Below are 25,080 nucleotides of genomic sequence, written 5' to 3'. Positions count from 1 at the left end.
GTAATAATTCCAGGAGGTGTTACACCAGGTATGTAATAATTCCAGGAGGTGTTGTCCCAGGTATGTAATAATGCCAGGAGGTGTTACCCCAAGTATGTAATAATTCCAGGAGGTGTTACACCAGGTATGTAATAATTCCAGGAGGGGTTGTCCCAGATATGTAATAATTCCAGGAGGTGTTACACCAGGTTTGTAATAATTCCAGGAGGTGTTGTCCCAGGTATGTAATCATGCCAGGAGGTGTTGTCCCGGGTATGTAATATTTCCAGGAGGTGTTGTCCCGGGTATGGAATAATTCCAGGAGGTGTTGTCCCGGGTATGGAATAATTCCAGGAGGTGTTGTCCCGGGTATGGAATAATTCCAGGAGGTGTTGTCCCGGGTATGTAATAATTCCAGGAGGTGTTGTCCCAGGTATGTAATAATTCCAGGAGGTGTTGTCCCAGGTATGTAATGTTTCCAGGAGGTGTTACACCAGGTATGTAGTAATGGATTACAGAGGGAATTCAGAGGTGTCTTCAGGGGAGGCTCCACCTTAGATCTACATGACATTAACTCTTCAGGCCCCAGTGATCCCCTGTGTTATGTATAGTCAGGACCTGAGGGAGGTGACTATATAGAGATCCTCTCCAAGGTCATCTATGGGTCCTGTCATGCTCCAGGTAGAACACTAGGGGCAGCATCAGGATTTGGGGCTCAGATGTGATGAACGGCCGCACTATCCCATGGGAGCAGAGAACTTAGTGTAACCCCTTAAGCTCCACAATGGATGGTGATAGGGGCCCCGGTTGATGGTCAGGTGTCTGGCATCTCCCTTGTATGAATATAGCAGAGGGATATGTCTCCGGTCACCTGACCCTGATGGAGACCATAGAGATATATATATATACAGGTCAAAGTGATCGAATAATATTCTCATTAACCCCATATTGTTTGTGCGCTGATAAACATTCCCCAGGAAGGATTCATTCAAAGCAAAAAGACACAGCTACATACTGTGTGGCAGGGAATACAATATACGGCCCCACAATATATGGAGGTTGTATATATACAGTATATGGCCCCACAATATATGGAGGTTGTATATATACAATATATGGCCCCACAATATATGGAGGTTGTATATATACAGTATATGGCCCCACAATATATGGAAGTTGTATATATACAGTATATGGCCCCACAATATATGGAGGTTGTATATATACAGTATATGGCCCCACAATATATGGAGGTTGTATATATACAGTATATGGCCCCACAATATATGGAGGTTGTATATACAGTATATGGCCCCACAATATATGGAGGTTGTATATATACAGTACATGGCCCCACAATATGTGGAGGTTGTATATACAGTATATGGCCCCACAATATATGGAGGTTGTATATATACAGTATATGGCCCCACAATATATGGAAGTTGTATATATACAGTATATGGCCCCACAATATATGGAGGTTGTATATACAGTATATGGCCCCACAATATATGGAGGTTGTATATATACAGTATATGGCCCCACAATATGTGGTGGTTGTATATATACAGTATATGGCCCCACAATATATGGAGGTTGTATATACAGTATATGGCCCCACAATATATGGAGGTTGTATATATACAGTATATGGCCCCACAATATGTGGAGGTTGTATATACAGTATATGGCCCCACAATATATGGAGGTTGTATATATACAGTATATGGCCCCACAATATATGGAGGTTGTATATATACAGTATATGGCCCCACAATATATGGAGGTTGTATATACAGTATTTGGCCCCACAATATATGGAGGTTGTATATATACAGTATATGGCCCCACAATATATGGAGGTTGTATATACAGTATATGGCCCCACAATATATGGAGGTTGTATATATACAGTATATGGTCCCACAATATATGGAGGTTGTATATATACAGTATTTGGCCCCACAATATATGGAGGTTGTATATATACAGTATATGGCCCCACAATATATGGAGGTTGTATATACAGTATATGGCCCCACAATATATGGAGGTTGTATATATACAGTATATGGTCCCACAATATATGGAGGTTGTATATATACAGTATATGACCCCACAATATATGGAGGTTGTATATATACAGTATATGGCCCCACAATATATGGAGGTTGTATATATACAGGATATGGTCCCACAATATATGGAGGTTGTATATATACAGTATATGGCCCCACAATATATGGAGGTTGTATATATACAGTATATGGTCCCACAATATATGGAGGTTGTATATATACAGTATATGGTCCCACAATATATGGCGGTTGTATATACAGTATATGGCCCCACAATATATAGAGGTTGTGTATATACAGTATACGGACCCTTTATTAGATCTCGGCCCCCATGATCTGATCTCCCCAGTACGGACATGAGACTTCTGACTCTGGAACATAAAATCCAGGGATGAGTTTTCTGGGGATCGGTCTCAGTGTGAATCCACATTTTCTGGGACAATCCAGTGATGTGAGGACTTGGAGTGAGGTCCGGTCATTGGGGCCCGGATGTCTCTCCCAACCTTGTGCAGTTGTGTGGAGTCGACCATGAATGGGGCCATGGAGGAAAAACATCCAGGGAAAGGGGATCCTGTGGACAGAAAGAACTTGTCACCTAAAGGGTCAGAGGAGGATGTCAGGAATCGTTCTAAGGAAGAGGCGGAGCATAGTCAGGAAAGTGCAACCAAACCCAACGCTGGTGTCCACCTAAAAATCTCTGGTGAACATTCCCTAGAGTCAGTGCCCGGAGTGACCCCAAAAAGAAGGAAACTATAAACGGGGGATCATCTCCTCTCCTCTGTGTTCTCTTCTGGGGTCAGGTGACCATCAAAATCTCCAACAAAACTTCATGTGTGTTTCCAACCTAATAATATTTTATACATTTCCCATAATCCATTTTAATCCCAACAGAAAATCCCAGTAAGAATTCTGAGGGAAACTTCATGTTATCCCTGAATGATAAAGGAGAAGATGAAGATATGATGGAGCGCTCCTCAGGAGAAGACCTCCTTACCCCTAATGTCCATCCAGATCTATCCTATAATAATCTACCTGATCATGAGGAACCTTCTCCTGACCAACCACACATTGTTACCACAAGGACAGATCAGAAAGGAGGGAAAAGGATTCAATGTGATGAATGTGGGAAAAAGTTTACTAAAATATCAAGACTTTTTAGACACAGGAAAATTCACACAGAGGAGAAGCCATGTTCATGTTCAGAATGTGGGAAATATTTTATACATAAATCAGATCTTATGATACATGAGAGAATTCACACAGGAGAGAAGCCATATTCATGTTCAGAATGTGGTAAATGTTATACACGAAAATCTAATCTTGTTACACATGAGAGAAGTCACACAGGAGAAAGGCCATATTTATGTTCAGAATGTGGGAAGTGTTTTATAAGTAAAACAGATCTTGTTAAACATAGGAGAATTCACATGGGAGATAAGCCATATTCATGCTCAGAATGTGCAAAATGTTTTACACAAAAATCAGTTCTTGTTATACATGAGAGAATTCACACAGGAGAGAAACCATATTCATGTTGTGAATGTGGGAAATGTTTTACAAGTAAATCAAATCTTGTTCAGCATGAGAGAAGTCACACAGGAGAGAAGCCATATTCATGTTCAGAATGTGGTAAATGTTTTATAAGTAATGCAAATCTTGTTATACATAAGATAATTCACACAGGAGCAAAGCCATATTCATGTTCACAATGTGGGAAATGTTTTAATAGTAAATCAAATCTTGTTAAGCATGAGAGAAGTCACACAGGAGAGAAGCCGTATTCATGTTCAGAATGTAGTAAATGTTTTATAAGTAAAGCAGATATGGTTATACATAAGAGAATTCACACAGGAGAGAAGCCATATTCATGTTCAGAATGTGGGAAATGCTTTTCACAAAAATCAACCCTTATTGTACATGAGAGAATTCACACAGGAGAGAAGCCGTATTCATGTTCAGAATGTGGGAAATGTTTTATAAATAAATCACAAGTTTCTAGACATGAGAGAATTCACACAAGAGACTGATGGATGAAATAATAAATGATAAAGATCTTATAATATGGAGAATGGAAATCTGAGATCTCAGGTAACAGTAAAATGTGATGTTTCTAAGTTCTGTTGTGAGAATTAACCCTCGAATAAACTTCATAATGAAACCTAAGCAGAAGCTAAAGCCAACCTCATCTCTTGTATGGGGAGAAAAAAAGAGAGACCAGGGAGGGCGCCTCGTGTGATACCGTTGGGTGGTTGAAGGAAAAGGAAGGGAAGTAGGTGCGGGGCTTGCAGGCCCCTTAGGTAGTAACTGCTCACCTTAGAGCAAGTATTAAACTTGCATATCAACCCAATGCACGGGTTACAAAATAGCCGGAGCCGCTGCTGAGCCTGAGGTTACAGGTGAGGTAAAAACCGTCTCCTGGAGAGAGTAGGTGATCATAAAAGAGCAAAAAAGACCTCGCAAATGGCGCTGCTGGTTCCGTGGAGATGTAGGAATAAACCAAAATCCAAGTTGGAATATTGTAAAAGCTTGTGGATTTTATTGCAAATGAATAAAACCAATAAAAGCAATAGCAATAAAAGAGTGATACAAGTTAAGATTACGCGTTTCGGGGGAGCCACCCCCTTCTTCAGATCAGTATGCAGACTATACAAACAGAGATTCTATAAATACTGGAAAAAAGGGCACCAGGTACATTAGGGGGCGGAGTTATGCAAATTACATACATGTGAAACAATAGGAAAAATTAGGAAAAACCACAGAAACTGAATGTAATCAAAGAATGTACATCTTATATAGGTAACAGTGGGGACCAAATGTTATTAAGACAGGGAATTCAGTGTGTGGCTCAAAGATGAGGCTGCCGATGTCTGGCAGTATCAGGCCACACATCCGGACCTCAGATGAAAACATCCGGGGTCCAGATGTGAGCCAGAACAGCTCTGACAGCGGCCGTGATGTGTAATGCGAGGGCGCGCGTCAGGGGGGAGTTGCCACGGACGCGTTGCTAAGGTGCGTGCGTCACGTGGCTAGTGCGGCCAATCAGGAAGCAGTGATCCCGGAGAGCTGTCAGTGGTATGCTGACAGCTCCGTGCGCTGCATCTAACAGTGTGTAGCTCTGTGTAAGCTGGTGAGAACTGCAGGGGGATGGAAGAGGATATCCAGAAATGATTAAATTGATTTAAATAAGAATGAAGTGTGTTATTTAGGGGAGAGTGATGCATGATACAGGGGGATGGGGGGATACGGAGCATGAGAGGACTAAAAAAGAAAATAGGAGAATGTGATGACAAATATTGGGAAGATGGGCTAGTAGTCATACCTGGGTACTGTGGACATGGGGTGGAGGTACATGGCATGTACATAATGGGTGACAGCTACTGGAGTGGGGGTCCTAGTTCAGGTAGCTTAAATATATATATACATATATACATATGTATATATATACATTGGGGGGGGCACGAGATCCAGCCGAGGAGATGTAGAGTGGGTAAGGAATTATATGTGTATATACATGAGCATACGGGTAGTAATGCACATGTGTCACGAAAGACGTGTGGGCATATGTTTGGCAGCCATATAGCAGGACAGCTGTACTTAATAGTTGTATAATAACACATATGAGTGACAATGCACATGCATCGCAAGAGATGCATGTGAGCATATGCATATGTGTGGAGCTGGACCAATGTACTACTGTGCATGTATGTGAGTGAAACCATACACATTTGAGTAGCAGTGTACATGTGAGAGTGTGTTCATGTGCATAAGGGTGATAATGCACATTTACCACAACATGCATGTGAATATGTAGAATAGAATGAAATGAATGGTATATTGGGGTTTGTGTAGAATTTTTGGTGGATGGGGTGATTAAAGTAAAATTAGTGGTAAATACAGGCGGATCAGGGTTGATTAATCTGATGGATGCGTTCGAGGGTTAAAGGTTACATTCAATCATTTCATTGAGACCCCCTGGTGAGATGGTGCCCAGGGTATGAATCCAAAAGTTCTCACGTCTTCTGAGGGTGTTGTATCGTTGGTTGACATCCTTATTGATGTGTTCTATGGGGGTAGCCTTAATATTGCTGAAATCACCCTGGTGGTGCTCAGTGAGGTGACGCGAAACACTGTGGAGTAGGAAGCCGCGTGTGGTGTTGCTGCGGTGCTTATTCAGGCGTTCCCTAAAGAACCTTATGGTCCTATCCACGTATTGCTGTTTGCAGGAGCACTGTAAGAGGTAAATGACATACCGGGAGCCACAGTTGAGGAATGATTTGATGTTAAAGGTTTCTTTGGTAACGGAGGAGGAAAATGATTGGCAGTTGTGTGCAATGTGTGAACAGCACTTGCATCGTGGAAGACCACACTTGAAGCTTCCTGTTAACGTGGGAAAAATGGAAGGGTTATTGCGCAGTATCGTGGTTTTGAGTTTACTGGGAGCGATGATATTCCGTAGTGTCCGGGCTCTACGGAAGGTAAGCGGAGGTTTGGATGGAAGATTGCTTCTTAGGTAGGGATCCTGCAGTAGGACTGGCCAGTGTTTGGTGAGGATTTTCCTGATAGCATAATGTTCTTGGCTGTATGTGGTGATAAAGTTGGAAGTACGTTCCGTGGTAGTATTTATTGGTTCAGGTTTGGGGAGTAAGCAGGAATTTTGACTGAGGGAGAGAGCCCTATTATAGGAGGACTGCACCAACGATCTGGGATAGCCCTTTGCCTTGAACCGGGCCTTTAGAATGTTACTTTGTGATATAAAGTCATTGTCTTTTGTGCAGTTCCTTCTGATCCTCTTAAACTGTCCATATGGTACATTAGTGAGCCATTTCTTAAAATGGCCACTATCAAAGCCAAGATAGCTGTTGCTATCTACTGGTTTGAAGAAGGTCTTGGTGTAAAGTGAATGACCATGGTGGGAAACCAGTACATCCAGGAATTCTGCATTATTGCTGTAAACGGATTGGGTGAAGTGGAGTGACCAGTCATTGGAATTTAGATGAGTGATGAAGTTGTTTAGACTAGATCTGTCTCCTTTCCAGATAATAAAAATATCGTCTATGTAGCGCCTATAAAAGATGCAATTAGAGAAAAGATGATGAGGGTACACAAAGATTTCCTCGAAGAGTCCCACGAACAGATTCGCGAAACTGGGTGCCACTTTGGACCCCATAGCGGTCCCGGTGTGCTGTATGTATAGCTGACCCAAAAACTCAAAGTAGTTGTGCGTCAGGATGAAGTGGAGTCCTTGTAGAATGAAGTCCACTTGGGCCGAGGGCATGGATGGGTCTTTGGAGATGAAATGGGAGACTGCCTTAATTCCTGCTTCATGTTTGATAACGGTGTATAATGAAGTGATGTCCAGGGTAACAAGCAGATATTCCGGTTTCCATTCAATTTCCAGGATTGATTTAATGAAGTCTGTGGTGTCTTTCAGGTGAGATTTGAGGGTGGTAACATGGCTCTGCAGGAGTAAGTCTATATAGTGAGAAAGGTTCGATGAAATGGAATTAATGCCAGAGATGATTGGTCGACCAGGTGGGTTAGTGATGTTTTTATGAATTTTTGGGAGGTAATAGAACAGCGGAAGAGCAGGTTCTGTGATGAGAATATAATCCCTTTCGGATTTTGTTAATACTCCTCGCGATAGGCCTGAATTGACCAGAGTGGTGAGTTTCTCCTGGAAGGCCTTGGTCGGATTGTGGGATATGGGAGAATAGTAGGCAGTAATAGTAGGCACTCTGGTCAATTCAGGCCTATCGCGAGGAGTATTAACAAAATCCGAAAGGGATTATATTCTCATCACAGAACCTGCTCTTCCGCTGTTCTATTACCTCCCAAAAATTCATAAAAACATCACTAACCCACCTGGTCGACCAATCATCTCTGGCATTAATTCCATTTCATCGAACCTTTCTCACTATATAGACTTACTCCTGCAGAGCCATGTTACCACCCTCAAATCTCACCTGAAAGACACCACAGACTTCATTAAATCAATCCTGGAAATTGAATGGAAACCGGAATATCTGCTTGTTACCCTGGACATCACTTCATTATACACCGTTATCAAACATGAAGCAGGAATTAAGGCAGTCTCCCATTTCATCTCCAAAGACCCATCCATGCCCTCGGCCCAAGTGGACTTCATTCTACAAGGACTCCACTTCATCCTGACGCACAACTACTTTGAGTTTTTGGGTCAGCTATACATACAGCACACCGGGACCGCTATGGGGTCCAAAGTGGCACCCAGTTTCGCGAATCTGTTCGTGGGACTCTTCGAGGAAATCTTTGTGTACCCTCATCATCTTTTCTCTAATTGCATCTTTTATAGGCGCTACATAGACGATATTTTTATTATCTGGAAAGGAGACAGATCTAGTCTAAACAACTTCATCACTCATCTAAATTCCAATGACTGGTCACTCCACTTCACCCAATCCGTTTACAGCAATAATGCAGAATTCCTGGATGTACTGGTTTCCCACGATGGTCATTCACTTTACACCAAGACCTTCTTCAAACCAGTAGATAGCAACAGCTATCTTGGCTTTGATAGTGGCCATTTTAAGAAATGGCTCACTAATGTACCATATGGACAGTTTAAGAGGATCAGAAGGAACTGCACAAAAGACAGTGACTTTATATCACAAAGTAACATTCTAAAGGCCCGGTTCAAGGCAAAGGGCTATCCCAGATCGTTGGTGCAGTCCTCCTATAATAGGGCTCTCTCCCTCAGTCAAAATTCCTGCTTACTCCCCAAACCTGAACCAATAAATACTACCACGGAACGTACTTCCAACTTTATCACCACATACAGCCAAGAACATTATGCTATCAGGAAAATCCTCACCAAACACTGGCCAGTCCTACTGCAGGATCCCTACCTAAGAAGCAATCTTCCATCCAAACCTCCGCTTACCTTCCGTAGAGCCCGGACACTACGGAATATCATTGCTCCCAGTAAACTCAAAACCACGATACTGCGCAATAACCCTTCCATTTTTCCCACGTTAACAGGAAGCTTCAAGTGTGGTCTTCCACGATGCAAGTGCTGTTCACACATTGCACACAACTGCCAATCATTTTCCTCCTCCGTTACCAAAGAAACCTTTAACATCAAATCATTCCTCAACTGTGGCTCCCGGTATGTCATTTACCTCTTACAGTGCTCCTGCAAACAGCAATACGTGGATAGGACCATAAGGTTCTTTAGGGAACGCCTGAATAAGCACCGCAGCAACACCACACGCGGCTTCCTACTCCACAGTGTTTCGCGTCACCTCACTGAGCACCACCAGGGTGATTTCAGCAATATTAAGGCTACCCCCATAGAACACATCAATAAGGATGTCAACCAACGATACAACACCCTCAGAAGACGTGAGAACTTTTGGATTCATACCCTGGGCACCATCTCACCAGGGGGTCTCAATGAAATGATTGAATGTAACCTTTAACCCTCGAACGCATCCATCAGATGAATCAACCCTGATCCGCCTGTATTTACCACTAATTTTACTTTAATCACCCCATCCACCAAAAATTCTACACAAACCCCAATATACCATTCATTTCATTCTATTCTACATATTCACATGCATGTTGTGGTAAATGTGCATTATCACCCTTATGCACATGAACACACTCTCACATGTACACTGCTACTCAAATGTGTATGGTTTCACTCACATACATGCACAGTAGTACATTGGTCCAGCTCCACACATATGCATATGCTCACATGCATCTCTTGCGATGCATGTGCATTGTCACTCATATGTGTTATTATACAACTATTAAGTACAGCTGTCCTGCTATATGGCTGCCAAACATATGCCCACACATGTCTTTCGTGACACATGTGCATTACTACCCGTATGCTCATGTATATACACATATAATTCCTTACCCACTCTACATCTCCTCGGCTGGATCTCGTGCCCCCCCCCCAATGTATATATATACATATGTATATATGTATATATATATATATATGTATATATATATTTAAGCTACCTGAACTAGGACCCCCACTCCAGTAGCTGTCACCCATTATGTACATGCCATGTACCTCCACCCCATGTCCACAGTACCCAGGTATGACTACTAGCCCATCTTCCCAATATTTGTCATCACATTCTCCTATTTTCTTTTTTAGTCCTCTCATGCTCCGTATCCCCCCATCCCCCTGTATCATGCATCACTCTCCCCTAAATAACACACTTCATTCTTATTTAAATCAATTTAATCATTTCTGGATATCCTCTTCCATCCCCCTGCAGTTCTCGCCAGCTTACACAGAGCTACACACTGTTAGATGCAGCGCACGGAGCTGTCAGCATACCACTGACAGCTCTCCGGGATCACTGCTTCCTGATTGGCCGCACTAGCCACGTGACGCACGCACCTTAGCAACGCGTCCGTGGCAACTCCCCCCTGACGCGCGCCCTCGCATTACACATCACGGCCGCTGTCAGAGCTGTTCTGGCTCACATCTGGACCCCGGATGTTTTCATCTGAGGTCCGGATGTGTGGCCTGATACTGCCAGACATCGGCAGCCTCATCTTTGAGCCACACACTGAATTCCCTGTCTTAATAACATTTGGTCCCCACTGTTACCTATATAAGATGTACATTCTTTGATTACATTCAGTTTCTGTGGTTTTTCCTAATTTTTCCTATTGTTTCACATGTATGTAATTTGCATAACTCCGCCCCCTAATGTACCTGGCACCCTTTTTTCCAGTATTTATAGAATCTCTGTTTGTATAGTCTGCATACTGATCTGAAGAAGGGGGTGGCTCCCCCGAAACGCGTAATCTTAACTTGTATCACTCTTTTATTGCTATTGCTTTTATTGGTTTCATTCATTTGCAATAAAATCCACAAGCTTTAACAATATTCCAACTTGGATTTTGGTTTATTCCTACATCTCCACGGAACCAGCAGCGCCATTTGCGAGGTCTTTTTTGCTCTTTTATGATCACCTAACCTCATCTCTTGGTCATCAGCACCTGGGGTCATGTGTAGAGATGAGCGAACTTACAGTAAATTCGATTCGTCATGAACTTCTCGGCTCGGCAGTTGATGCTTTTCCTGCATAAATTAGTTCAGCTTTCAGGTGTTCCGGTGGGCTGGAAAAGGTGGATACAGTCCTAGGAGACTCTTTCCTAGGAATGTATCCACCTTTTCCAGCCCACCGGAGCACCTGAAGGCTGAACTAATTTACGCAGGATAAGCCATCAACTGCCGAGCCGAGAAGTTCGTGACGAATCGAATTTACTGTAAGTTCGCTCATCTCTAGTCATGTGACCTTTGTAGGTAAATAACGGTAATGAGAAGTAATATGTAATGCTATTGTGTATCATTTAGTAGTGACTTGTAGCTCTACACTACAGTATGATTGGATGATTTCTATGGATGATTGATTGGTGATTACTATGTATTACCTCGGCCTCATTTCCATTAGAAATATTACTGATTGTATCTCATGTGTCACTTCTGTCCTATCAGGATCAGGATTCTTCTGTGTTGTCACCAATAACCCTAGGGCCGGGGTCACACACAGGATTTTGTCAGTATTTTTAGGTATATCTAGAGATAGTAATAGCCATAGTAACTCCAAGGAGAACTGGTCTGTCCACGAAAAATGTGGAGAGACTGACCTTTGTGAAGCGTTAAAAGCTGACAGCGGCGTCTAAAGGTGCCTTTATCTCGTCCCTGGTGGTCCAGTGTGGTCGATTTTTTTCCGTTTTGCTGTAGATTTTTGGGTACAAGGACTGATGTTATTAAAAAGTAGAATTGGTGGCGCAAAAAATAAGTCACCATATGGATTTTTAGGTGCAAAATTGAACGGGTTATGATTTTTAAAAGGTAAGGAGGAAAAAACAAAAGTGCAAAAACAGAAAAATGCTTGGTCCTTAAGGGGTTAAGATAAAATATATGTACAAAAGGAAAGGTGTGCAAAAAAACACCATGTACCACCTACACCACCATGGGCCGCCCTTTTTAGGGTGAGTAACACTTGCCAAGAAGGGAATTAATAGGGTGAGAGTAGGGCCTTACAGGGGAAGTTTTTACCCCCACCTGCTACAATGGACCATACGTTGTTCCCTTCCACCTTTGAGGAAAGTGTTACTCTTCTTAAAATGGGCGGCCCCACACAGGAACCTCTCCCTATTTCATCCTAAAAACCCTGGGAAATGGCAGTGCTTGTAGGTGGAAATAGGGAGAGGTTCCTGTGTGGGGCCGCCCTTTTTAGGCTAGGTTCAGACTACGGAATTTCCGCCTGCAATTCCGCTTTGAAATAGCAGGCGGAAATTCTGCTTGCTAAAATGTACTGTATAGTGAATGGGTTTCCGTTCACAAATTCACACTTCGGAATTTGTGAAGCGGAATTTGTGAACGGAAAATCCGCTTGGAAATTTCCGCCTGAAGAATCGCGTTGCTCTTTCTTCAGGCAGAAATCAGCGCGGAACACATTGCAGTCTATTGGAGACTGCAGTGTCCGCGCGGTCCTAGTGTCGACTGATTCAGTCAGCGCTGGCCGCACTCGGAATCTCTGGGTGGAAATTTTCTGCCTTGAGATTCCGTAGTCTGAACCTAGCCTTAGAGTGAGTAACACTTGCCAAGAAGGGAATTAAAAATGCGAGAGTAGGGCCTTACAGGGGAAGTTTTTACCCCCACCGGTTACAATGGACCATACATTGTTTCCTTCCACCTTTTAGAGGTCTTTGCATCACATCAATACATGGTGGTGTAGGTGGCACATGGTGTTTTTTTGCACACCTTTCCTTTTGTTTGATTTAATAATATGCTTAGGATAAAATATATGGACCCAAAATTCTTTTTAAAAGTTACGTTTAACATAATGCATATCCTCAATACTCACTTGTGCACACCAACACTTTTTCAAAAGAGACCGTTCGTCTTCTGCCTACCTGCCTCAGCTACTATTCTGATCCTGCCACCCATCGGATGCCAAGATCTCCCTTTTTCACACACCTTCGTCACCGGGTAATGGTATTGTTACCCACCGCACCACTCTGTCACCGGGCCACTTTCAGGCTGCCGCCACGCTATGTCATTCGGCCACTATGTGGTCTCCTCATGCTGCCGCTACCGCCACACTGTGTCATTCAGCCATTATATAGTCTCCTCATGCTGCCGCCACCTCCACGCTGTGTCATTCAGCCATTATATGGTCTCCTCATGCTGCCGCCACCGCCACGCTGTGTCATTCAGCCACTATATGTTCTCATGCTGCCGCCACCTGCACGCTGTGTCATTCAGCCACTATATGGTCTCCTCATGCTGCCGCCACCTTCACACTGTGTCATTCAGCCACTATATGGTCTCCTAATGCTGCCGCCACCTCCACTATGTCATTCAGCCACTATATGGTCTCATGCTTCCGCCACCGCCACGCTGTGTCATTCAGCCACTATATGGTCTGCTCATGCTGCCGCCACCTCCAAGATGTCATTCAGGCTCTATATGGTCTCCTCATGCTGCTGCCACCTGCACACTGTGTCATTCAGCCACTATATGGTCTCCTAATGCTGCCGCCACCTCCACTATGTCATTAAGGCACTATATGGTCTCCTCATGCTGCCGCCACCTTCATGCTGTGTCATTCAGCCACTATATGGTCTCATGCTTCCACCACCTCCAGGCTGTGTCATTCCGGCACTATATGTTCTCCTCATGCTGCCACAAACTCCAGGCTGTCATTCCGGCACTATATGTTCTCATGCTACCGCCACCTCCACGCTGTGTCAGTCTTCCACTATATGTCTCCTCATACTGATGCCACCTCCAGGCTCTGTCATTGTGCCTCTCTGCGACAGTGATTCTAATAGTAATGCCTCTGATCTGCATGTCATACTGAATAAGAGTATTATTTCAAGAACCCAGCACACACCCTATGCGTGTTACAGCAAGGCAAAGTGTTCTACACCCCTATTGAGGCTCTATGTAGGCCAGAAATAGCCGTTTTTAATAGCAATTTGCTGCAAATATATTCGGACCTTAACAATTTGGGGCCGAATCAAATTTTTCCAAAATTCGCTCATTTCTAATCTAGATCAGACCACCATGATGATTTCTTTCAGCCAAAACTTAATCTCTTCAGAATCTGTTGGATAAACATTTTAGACTCCGCATTTTTTCCAGATCCCTCCCCTCCTTTACACAATCTCCTCATTTATTAGCCCCAAACTATAATAACATCCCCCTAATAAGTGTCCCGCTCAGTAAAAGGGCAGTTAGGTATCTAGGTATTTAGCTTGGTAGTTAGGTAGCCAAGTATGTAGGAAGCTAGCTAGGTAGTTATGTAGCAGGGTATGTTGCTAGGTAGTTAGGTAAGCAGGTATGTAGGTAGGTAGTTAGATAGGCAGTTATGTAGCTAGGTAATTAGGTAGTTTTGCAACAGCTGACTGCACCCTTGTTGGGTGTAACCTACCTACATACCTGGCTACCTATTGCAGTATTTAGCCTACCGCACTGCAGCCTCTGGCTGTCTGGGCATGCTGGGAGTTGTAGTTTTACAACTTCTGAAGGCACACTGGCTGGGAAACTCTACATTCCTGGCTAGTTTCATAGTCCCTACCCCATCCCCAGGTTGTTCCCAAACTGGTCGTCTGCCTACCCCCTTTTTTCCAGGTTGTAAAAAAAAGAAAAAACAAACAAATATATTCACCTAAAGTCCAACGCAGCAGTACACTATCCGCGTCCCTTTCCCTCCACAGAGCAGGCGCCAATGAGTGACGTCATTGCGCCTGCACTGCGTGAGGGAAGAGGTCACGCCCTCCTGTCAGCGTAAGCCGCAGACTGAGGAGCTTTTAGCTGTATGTGCATGTATGTGCGCACAACTAAAAGTGCTCACTCGCTTGGGTTTCTGGGACAAGTGTCCTGGATCCCCATAAGCAAGCGAGAGAGAGAGAGAGAGACCCGGGACTATGGTGGCCACACGTTAGCCCCACCCCCAGCGACGCCGCTGGTCCTGACCATTCTGTTTCCTTTCCATATACAGACTTCTCACACTTCTGCCGGCCTCATTAATTAGGCACCTGATGAGAGTCTCTGCTACCTCAACTAGGATAAAGGCCTGGGAAAACACCCTTTCATTGCCCTCAAACCTGCCTCAAATATATATATATATATATATATATATATATATATATATACATCCTGTTCCAAATTATTATGCAAATGATATTTAAGTGTCACAAAGATGAAATATTTAGTTTTTCAGTATAACTCATGGATGGCATTGTGTCTCAGGCTCTTTTGATCACTGAAAACAATCTCTGACACCTGTGATAATTAGATTGCCAGGTGAGCCCAATTAAAGGAAAAAACTACTAAAGGTGGGTGTTCCACATTATTCAGCAGACACCATTTTCAAGCAATATGGGGAAGAAAAAGGATCTGTCTGCTGCCAAAAAGAGAGAAATAGTTCAATGCCTTGGACGAGGTTTGAAAACATTAGATATTTCACGAAAAGTTAAGCGTGATCATCGCACTATTAAGAGGTTTGTGGCTGATTCAGAGCACAGATGGGTTCATGCAGTTAAAGGCACATTGAGGAAGATTTCTGCCAGATCCATGCATCGGATCAAGAGAGCAGCTGCTAAAATACCTTTACATAGCAGCAAAGAGATATTTGAAGCTGCTGGTGCCTCTGGAGTCCCATGGACATCAATGTGTAGAGTCCTCCAGTCTTGCAACTGTGCATAAACCTTCTATTCGGCCACCACTAACCAATGCTCACAAGCAGAAACGGCTGTATTGGGCAGAAAAATACATGAAGAGTAATTTTCAAACAGTTCTGTTCACTGATGAGTGCCATGCAATCCTGGATGGTCCAGATGGATGGAGAAGTGGATGATTGGTGGACGGCCACCCTGTTCCAACAAGGCTGTGACGTCAGCAAGGTGGTGGTGGAGTCATGTTTTGGGCTAAAATCATGGGAAGAGAGCTGGTCGGCCCCTTTAGGGTCCCTGAAGATTTAAAGATGACCTCTGCAAAGTATGTGGAGTTTCTGACTGACCACTTTCTTCCCTGGTACAGAAGTACAGAAGAACTATGCTTTCCGTAATAAAAACATCTTCATGCATTACAATGCACCATCTCATGCTGCAAAGAATATTTCTGCATCAATGGCTGCTATGGGGATAAAAGGAGAGAAAGTCATGATGTGGCCTCCATCCTCACCTGACCTCAATCCTATTGAGAAACTTTGGAGCATCCTCAAGCAAAAGATCTAAGAGGGTGGAAGGCAGTTTACATCCAAACAGCAGCTCAGGGAGGCTAATCTGACATCTTGCAAACAAAGTCAAGCAGGAACTGTCCAAAAACTCACAAGTTCAATGAATGCAAGTTTTGTGAAGCTGCTATCAAATAAATTGTACTCTTAATAGTTGATAACATGAGAATTCATTATTTAGGTAAATTTGAAAAATATAATTTGCATAATAATTTGGAACAGGGTGTCTGTACATATATATATCTATATTTGTGATCCTGGCTACATGTGATTATATAACTCACCCGACTTAGAGAAAAGGGGGGGCGGAGCAAGATGGAGACCTAGATGGACGTGCTCACAAGATCTACTGACCTTCTGCCTTAATCCCCATCATCCTACCTCTGCCCATCCTACGCTGCCCGTTATGGTGCCCCTCCCGATGCCTCCTGTGCCTTTTTGTGTGTGGTGCTGGCAGCTGTAGCTGCTATTGATGACATCTCCTGGGGCCTAGCGTGTGCGCAGTCTTTGCATGGGAGACGGAGGAGGTTGAGATATAACAGGAGCGGGCTGTGTGGGTCGGGTCTCACAATGATAAATTCTGTCTTTTCGTGTCCCCCTTTTATTACAGACCTTGTACCTTTTTTGTGTCCTTAATTTCCTCCCAGTGTGGGGGATATCACTGGGGTAATGTTGCCCGGGTACAATACATGTGGCCTCAAAACGTGTCCCCATCCACCATGTTAGGATAGGACCCTAACATTCTATTCACTCACCTCTCCTGGGCTCAAGGCCTATAAACTGGGTGCACGTAGGATCCAGCTACTCCAAGGTACATAATGGGCACCAGATAAGATTATTGGGGAGTTTCATCCTCCATCTCCAGTGGGAAATTTTTTTTTCAAATCAACTGGTGGCAGAAAGTTATACAGATTTGTAAATTACATCTATTTGGAAATGTTAACCCTTCCAGTACTTATTAGCTGCTGTATGCTCAAGGAAGTTGTGTAGTTATTTCCAGTCTGACCTCATTGCTCTCTGCTGCCACCTCTGTCCATGTCAGGAACTGTGCAGAGCAGGAGAGGTTTGCTATGGGGATTTGCTCCTATTCTGGACAGTTCCTGAGATGGATAATGTTCTCTCCCCCATCACAGATAATGTTCTTTCCCCTATCACAGAAAATGTTCTCCCCATCACAAACTATGTTCTCTCCTTCATCACAGATAATGTTCTCTCCCCATTACAGATAATGTTCTCCCCCATCATAGATAATGTTCTCCTCCCCCATCATGGATAATGTTCTCCTCCCTATCACGGATAATGTTCTCTCCCCCATCACAGATGTTCTACTCCCCCATCACGGCTAATGTTCTCCTCAACATCACAGATGATGTTCTTTCCCCATCACAGAAAATTTTCTCTCCTTAATCATAGATAATGTTCTCCCCCATCACAGATAATGTTCTCCTCCCCCATCACGGATAATGTTCTCTCCCCCATCACAGATGTTCTACTCCCCCATCACGGATAATGTTCTCCTCAACATCACAGATAATGTTCTCTCCCCATCACAGATAATATTCTCTCCTTAATCATAGATAATGTTCTCCCCCATCACAGATAATGTTCTCCTCCCCCATCACAGATAATGTTCTCCTCCCCATCACAGATAGTGGCCCTGATTTACTATTGTAAACCCGACATGTCTTGTCAGGTTGTGTGCCAGAATCTGGCGCAGTGCGCCAGAAATTCTGTCTGCACCAGAATTCTGTCTTATTGCGCTAAAATTCTGTCTGCGCCAGAAATGAAATACCCGACCAACTCTCCATTTTACCGAGAAAACCCGAAAAAAGGTTGTGTCTGCCAGGGAAAGGGGGCATGGTCACAGAATAGGGGTGTGTTCCCCACATTTTCACAAAAACCCTACACATTTACTAAGGTTTCCACATAAAATGTGACCTGGCCTTGGGCCTGACACCTCCCCCTTTAGATGGGGACAGGGAGATCTGGCCTTTCCAGGCTGATAGATCTGTCTCCTTTACTCCTCTATTTCTCTTCTTGATGCATTCCCAGGCAAAGATGGCACTGAAGGGGCCTAGTACCTGATTAAGCTGCCTTTCTCTCTCCTGGGCCCCTAGCATGCCTTTGGAAAGGGACTCCCAGTACAAGATATCATTTTCCCAATATACCCGATGCCCATCTGTGTCAACACCTGTATGTTCAGCACATTGTCTCAGCCCTTCAAGGGAAGGGTCACTGCGCAGAGCTCCCCGGAAATGCTCATTTCCCTCCCCCTCCTTAGGCTCACAGGATTGGGACATAAAGCTCACTGCTGATCCCTCATCCTTCTTAGGCCCACATGATTGGGACATAAAGCTCACTGCTGATCCCTCATCCTTCTTAGGCTCACAGGATTGGGACATAAAGCTCACTGCTGATCCCTCATCCTTCTTAGGCTCACAGGATTGGGACATAAAGCTCACTGCTGATCCCTCATCCTTCTTAGGCTCACAGGATTGGGACATAAAGCTCACTGCTGATCCCTCATCCTTCTTAGGCTCACAGGATTGGGACATAAAGCTCACTGCTGATCCCTTATCCTTCTTAGGCTCACAGGATTGGGACATAAAGCTCACTGCTGATCCCTCGTCCTTCTTAGGCTCACAGGATTGGGACATAAAGCTCACTGCTGATCCCTTATCCTTCTTAGGCTCATAGGATTGGGACATAAAGCTCACTGCTGATCCCTCATCCTCCTTAGGCTCACAGGATTGGGACATGTTCTTAGGATGGTCTTGTCAGCTTGGGACACAGATCTTAACACCTGACTCTAGCATTGTTACATATTATATATCTCCTTTTTGGAGGGACTCCATTCCCCCCTCCCCTCTGGTCCCACCAGGGGGGGGGGGGGGCATCTCTTATCTCATATATGGGACCAGAGACCCCTTACATCCTGCCACTTCAAAGAAACTCCTGACTTCAAAAGAGGAAAACAGCAGACAGGCCCCAATTGACTGCAATACACAAAAACAAAGGATACACTGTATGAATGTTCTCCCCCATCACAGATAATGTTCTCCCCCATCACAGATGTTTTCCCCATCACAGATCATGTTCTCTCCCTCATCACACATAATGTTCTCTCCCCATCACAGATAATGTTTTCCCCATCACAGATAATGTTCTCCCCATCACACATAATGTTCTCCTCCCCCATCACAGATCATGTTCTCCCCCATCACAGATGTTTTCCCCATCACAGATGTTTTCCCCATCACAGATCATGTTCTCTCCCTCATCACACATAATGTTCTCTCCCCCATCACAGATAATGTTTTCCCCATCACAGATAATGTTCTCCCCATCACACATAATGTTCTCCTCCCCCATCACAGATCATGTTCTCCCCATCACAGATAATGTTCTCTCCCTCATCACACATAATGTTCTCCTCCCCCATCACAGATAATGTTCTCTCCCTCATCACACATAATGTTCTCTTCCTAATCACACATAATGTTCTCCTCCCCCATCACAGATAATGTTCTCTCCCTCATCACACATAATGTTCTCCTCCCCCATCACAGATCATGTTCTCCCCATCACAGATAATGTTCTCTCCCTAATCACACATAATGTTCTCCTCCCCATCACAGATCATGTTCTCTCCCTCATCACAGATAATGTTCTCTCTCCCATCACAGATAATGTTCTCCTCCCCCATCACAGATGTTTCCCCATCACAGATCATGTTCTCTCCCTCATCACACATAATGTTCTCCTCCCCCATCACAGATAATGTTTTCCCCATCACAGATAATGTTCTCTCCATCATCACACATTATGTTCTCCTCCCCCATCACAGATAATGTTCTCTCCCCCATCACAGATAATGTTCTCCTCCCCCATCACAGATAATGTTCTCCTCCCCCATCACAGATAATGTTCTCCTCCCCCATCACAGATAATGTTCTCCTCCCCCATCACAGATAATGTTCTCCTCCCCCATCACAGATAATGTTCTCCTCCCCCATCACAGATAATGTTCTCTCCCTCATCACAGATAATGTTCTCCTCCCCCATCACAGATCATGTTCTCCCCATCACAGATAATCTCCGCCTATTTTCTGAGTCTGGCTGGCTTTAGTTAATTGGTTTTCTTTTCCTCCTCTCAGTGAGAGCAATATCCGGCATTGAAATTACCTAAAATGTATGAAACGATTATTTGGGGGGAAAATAAAAAACTTGCTTTTTTTCCATTGCTTCAAAATCTCTGGAAATTGACCATTTCTAGGCAGAGGACAGGAGGGGTCAGGAGAGGACAATTAAGGATATTGGAGGGATCAGCAGAAGAGGGGAGGCCGGGAATCAGGAGACCAGCACCACTATTCAGAAGATAGCAGGGACAACTTATTTATAGGTGATCACAGGAGAACTGACAGGAGGGACAAGGGGGGCACTGGAGAAGACACTGGATTCTGGCCCTCAGTGACAGGAGGCACCGATCACAGGAGAACTGACAGGAAGGACAAAGGGGGCACTGGAGAAGACACTGGATTCTGGAGCCTGGCCCTCAGTGACAGGAGGCACCGATCACAGGAGAACTGACAGGAAGGACAAAGGGGGCACTGGAGAAGACACTGGATTCTGGAGCCCGGCCCTCAGTGACAGGAGGCACCGATCACAGGAGAACTGACAGGAGGGACAAGGGGGGCACTGGAGAAGACACTGGATTCTGGAGCCCGGCCCTCAGTGACAGGAGACACCGATCACAGGAGAACTGACAGGAGGGACAAGGGGGGCACTGGAGAAGACACTGGATTCTGGAGCCAGGCCCTCAGTGACAGGAGGCATCGATCACAGGAGAGCTGACAGGAAGGACAAATGGGGCACTGGAGAAGACACTGGATTCTGGAGCCCGACCCTCAGTGACAGGAGGCACCAATCACTGGAGAGCTGACAGGAAGGACAAAGGGGGCACTGGAGAAGACACTGGATTCTGGAGCCCGACCCTCAGTGACAAGAGGCACCGATCACAGGAGAACTGACAGGAGGGACAAGGGGGACACTGGAGAAGACACTGGATTCTGGAGCCAGGCCCTCAGTGACAGGAGACACTGATCACAGGAGAACTGACAGGAGGGACAAGGGGGGCACTGGAGAAGACACTGGATTCTGGAGCCCGGCCCTCAGTGACAGGAGACACCGATCACAGGAGAACTGACAGGAGGGACAAGGGGGGCACTGGAGAAGACACTGGATTCTGGAGCCCGGCCCTCATTGACAGGAGACACCGATCACAGGAGAACTGACAGGATGCAGGGGATTGATGCCGCTCCTACTCACTGGGGATGATCACTGATTATTATTTATGTTATAATGTCTTTGACTGACAAATCACAGTGATTGTGGACAAGGGGCCGTTCTGATTGGCAGTGACTGATATCTGTCAGGGACGCCTATCGTCTCATCGCTATCGCCAGGTAAAAGAACACAGTCATAGATCGTATCATGGACAAAACTGTACATCCTTGAGAGTTAACTCACTAAAATAAAATGGATGTACAATTAAGTCCATGAACGGGTTAATAGAGCGATAACAATCTAATATTTAGGGGGGGGGGGTCACAGGAGTTGTGTTTCTCAAAATATTTTGTGACATTTAAAAAAAGGCTCAAATAATCCAGTAGAATTGGGAACACGGGCAAAACCGCGTCCATTTCAGCTGAAAAAAAATTGCCGTAAGAAACCTGATACACGACCCCGAAGTGTTTATTTGTGAAAAACACCAAAACGGCCATTTACAAAACGAGAATTTTCCTACTTGAAGGACAAATATTCACCAAACAAAATCCTTCTAATCCCGTCTGTCTTATTATCCGCAGGATTATTACATCTTCGGTTTGTATTTTTTATACGCGAGAAGAATCCGACGTTTAGATGGGATTTTCCAAAATATTTTTTTCGTTTTGGGGACCAATTGAGTTGTGAAGCAGATTTGAGGGGCCCGTATGATATTGTTCCCCCCCAGTATAAGACCTGTACTGCTCAACATGTATAAAATGACATTGAATAAGTTTGTTAACCCTTTACGTCAGTGTTTTCCAAATAGTGCGTCTCCATCTATTGCAAAACTATAACTCCCAGCATGCTGGACTATGATATGTAATCCATAGAAATCATCCAATCATACTGTAGTGTAGAGCTACAAGTCACTACTAAATGATACACAATAGCATTACATATTACTTCTCATTACCGTTATTTACCTACAAAGGTCACATGACCCCAGGTGCTGGTGACCAAGAGATGATGTTGGCTTTAGCTTCTGCTTAGGTTTCATTATGAAGTTTATTCAAGGGTTAATTCTCATAACAGAACTTAGAAACATCACATTTTACTGTTACCTGAGATCTCAGATTTCCATTCTCCATATTATTATATTTTTATAATTTATTATTTCATCTATCCGTCTCTCGTGTGAATTCTCTCATGTCTAGAAACTTGTGATTTATTTATAAAACATTTCCCACATTCTGAACATGAATACGGCTTCTCTCCTGTGTGAGTTCTCTCATGTCTAACAAGATGTGATTTACTAATAAAACAATTCACACATTCTGAACATGAATATGGCTTCTCTCCTTTGTGATTTTTCTCATGTATAACAAGCTCTGGTTTACTTTTACAACATTTTCCACATTCTGAACATGAATATGGCTTCTCTCCTTTGTGAGTTCTCTCATGTATAACAAGCTCTGGTTTACTTTTAAAACATTTTCCACTTTCTGAACATGAATATGGCTTCTCTCCTGTGTGAATTCTCTCATGTATAACAAGATTAGATTTTTGTGGAAAACATTTACCATATTCTAAGCATGAATACTGCTTCTCTCCTGTGTGATTTCTCATGTGTAACAAGACTAGATTTTTATTTTTTTTTAAAGCTTTTGCCACATTCTGAACAGGAATATGGCTTCTCTCCTGTGTGAGTTCTCTCATGTTTAACAAGACTTGATTTACTAATATAACATTTCACACATTCTGAACATGAATATGGCTTCTCTCCTGTGTGATTTCTCTCATGTATAACAAGCGCTGGTTTACTTGTAAAACATTTTTCACATTCTGAACATGAATATGGCTTCTCTCCTGTGTGAGTTCTCACATGTTTAACAAGATCTGAATTATTAATAAAACATTTCATACATTCGGATCATGAATAAGGCTTCTCTCCTGTGTGAATTATCTCATGTATAATAAGCTCTGCTTTACTTATAAAACATTTTCCACATTCTGAACATGAATATGGCTTCTCTCCTGTGTGCCTTCTCTCATGTGTAACAAGATTTGATTTTTTGCAAAACATTTACTACATTCTGAGCATGAATATGGATTCTCTCCTGTATGAATTCTCTCATGTATAACAAGATGTGATTTACTTTTAAAAATGTTTTTACTTTCTGAACATGAATATGGCTTATCTCCTGTGTGACTTTTTCTGTGTGTAACAAGATCTGAATTACTTATAAAACATGTCCCGCATTCTGAACATGAATATGACTTCTCTCCTGTGTGAATTTTCTCATGTCTAACAAGATTTGATTTTTGTGCAAAACATTTACCACATTCTGAACATGAATACAGCTTCTCTCCTGTGTGACTTTTTTTGTGTGTAATAAGTTCTGATCTTTTTGTAAACTCTTTTCCACATTCCTCACAATATGAACCTTTCCCATGTTTCAGCTCTGTCCTTGTGGTAACAATGTGTGGTTGGTCAGGAGAAGGTTCCTCATGATCAGGTGGATTATTATAGGATAGATCTGGATGGACATTAGGGGTAAGGAGGTCTTCTCCTGAGGAGCGCTCCATCATATCTTCATCTTCTCCTTTATCATTCAGGGATAACATGAAGTTTCCCTCAGAATTCTTACTGGGATTTTCTGTTGGGATAAAAATGGATTATGGGAAATGTATAAAATATTATTAGGTTGGAAACACACATGAAGTTTTGCTGCAGTTTTTGATGGTCACCTGACCCCAGAAGAGAATACAGAGGAGAGGAGATGATCCCCCTTTATAATTTCCTTCTTTTTGGGGTCATTCCAGGCACTGACTCTAGGGAATGTTCACCAGAGATTTTTCTACTTATATATGTCTCCCCTCCCCCAACCATTACACCTCCTACACTACAGGACTGTTCACACCTAACAGGAAGGACTCATCCATTCATGCTGCTTGCGACCAATTATCCCCCCATCAGCACAGGGTCACAGAGATCTGGATCCATCTAATCAGGTGATGATTCTGCTCAGTGAGACCATTTTTGGCTCCCATCCCTACGTGCATGCCAGGACCCAATTGAGTTCAAATGGAGCCACCAGGGAGAGCTATGTAAGGGAAGGATGAGCCTCTTCGGGGATGTGGCATGCATGTTTAACCTGCGGTTACTATAATATTGCTCTAATATGGAACCTCACCTAAGAAAACCTCTGAATTCCCTCTATAATCCATTATAAACATACCCGGGATAACACCTCCTGGAATTATTACATACCTGGTGTAACACCTCCTCCAATTATTACATACCTGGGGTAACACCTATATATAGGTCTCCTCTTACCTTGTGATGTGAGCGGCCGGTGATCCTCCATCATGTCCTGGTACAGATCCTTGTGTCCTTCTACATACTCCCACTCCTCCATGGAGAAATAGACCGCCACATCCTGACACCTTATAGGAACCTGACACATAATGATACCGTCATC

The 25,080-nt window shown here is 43.6% G+C and overlaps 2 protein-coding genes across 5 annotated transcripts in view; one reads left to right on the top strand and one right to left on the bottom strand.

The window, feature by feature from the left end:
* Positions 1-25,080, top strand: part of LOC130298147 (zinc finger protein 271-like) — a 63,773-nt gene that overhangs the window by 11,129 nt on the left and 27,564 nt on the right. For 3 of the 4 annotated variants that reach the window (XM_056551052.1, XM_056551050.1, XM_056551051.1), the window contains one exon: positions 2,952-4,224. In XM_056551052.1, coding sequence (XP_056407027.1) covers positions 2,952-4,087 — 1,136 coding nt within the window. In that variant the 3' untranslated portion in view covers positions 4,088-4,224. Of the gene's footprint in view, positions 1-2,951; positions 4,225-25,080 lie in introns of those variants that run through there. The other variant, XM_056551053.1, reaches the window with a different exon arrangement.
* Positions 22,655-25,052, bottom strand: LOC130298148 (gastrula zinc finger protein XlCGF71.1-like). The gene is made up of 2 exons (XM_056551054.1): positions 24,936-25,052; positions 22,655-24,255 (listed from the first exon to the last, which is right to left on the bottom strand). The coding sequence occupies exons 1-2, from the start codon at positions 25,015-25,017 to the stop codon at positions 23,588-23,590; spliced, it is 750 nt and encodes a 249-aa protein (XP_056407029.1). The 5' UTR covers positions 25,018-25,052; the 3' UTR covers positions 22,655-23,587.

The sequence above is a fragment of the Hyla sarda genome, assembly GCF_029499605.1.
Source record: "Hyla sarda isolate aHylSar1 chromosome 1 unlocalized genomic scaffold, aHylSar1.hap1 SUPER_1_unloc_25, whole genome shotgun sequence".
NCBI classification, from domain to species: Eukaryota; Metazoa; Chordata; class Amphibia; order Anura; family Hylidae; genus Hyla; species Hyla sarda.
This window is presented reverse-complemented; position numbering and strand designations above follow the sequence as displayed.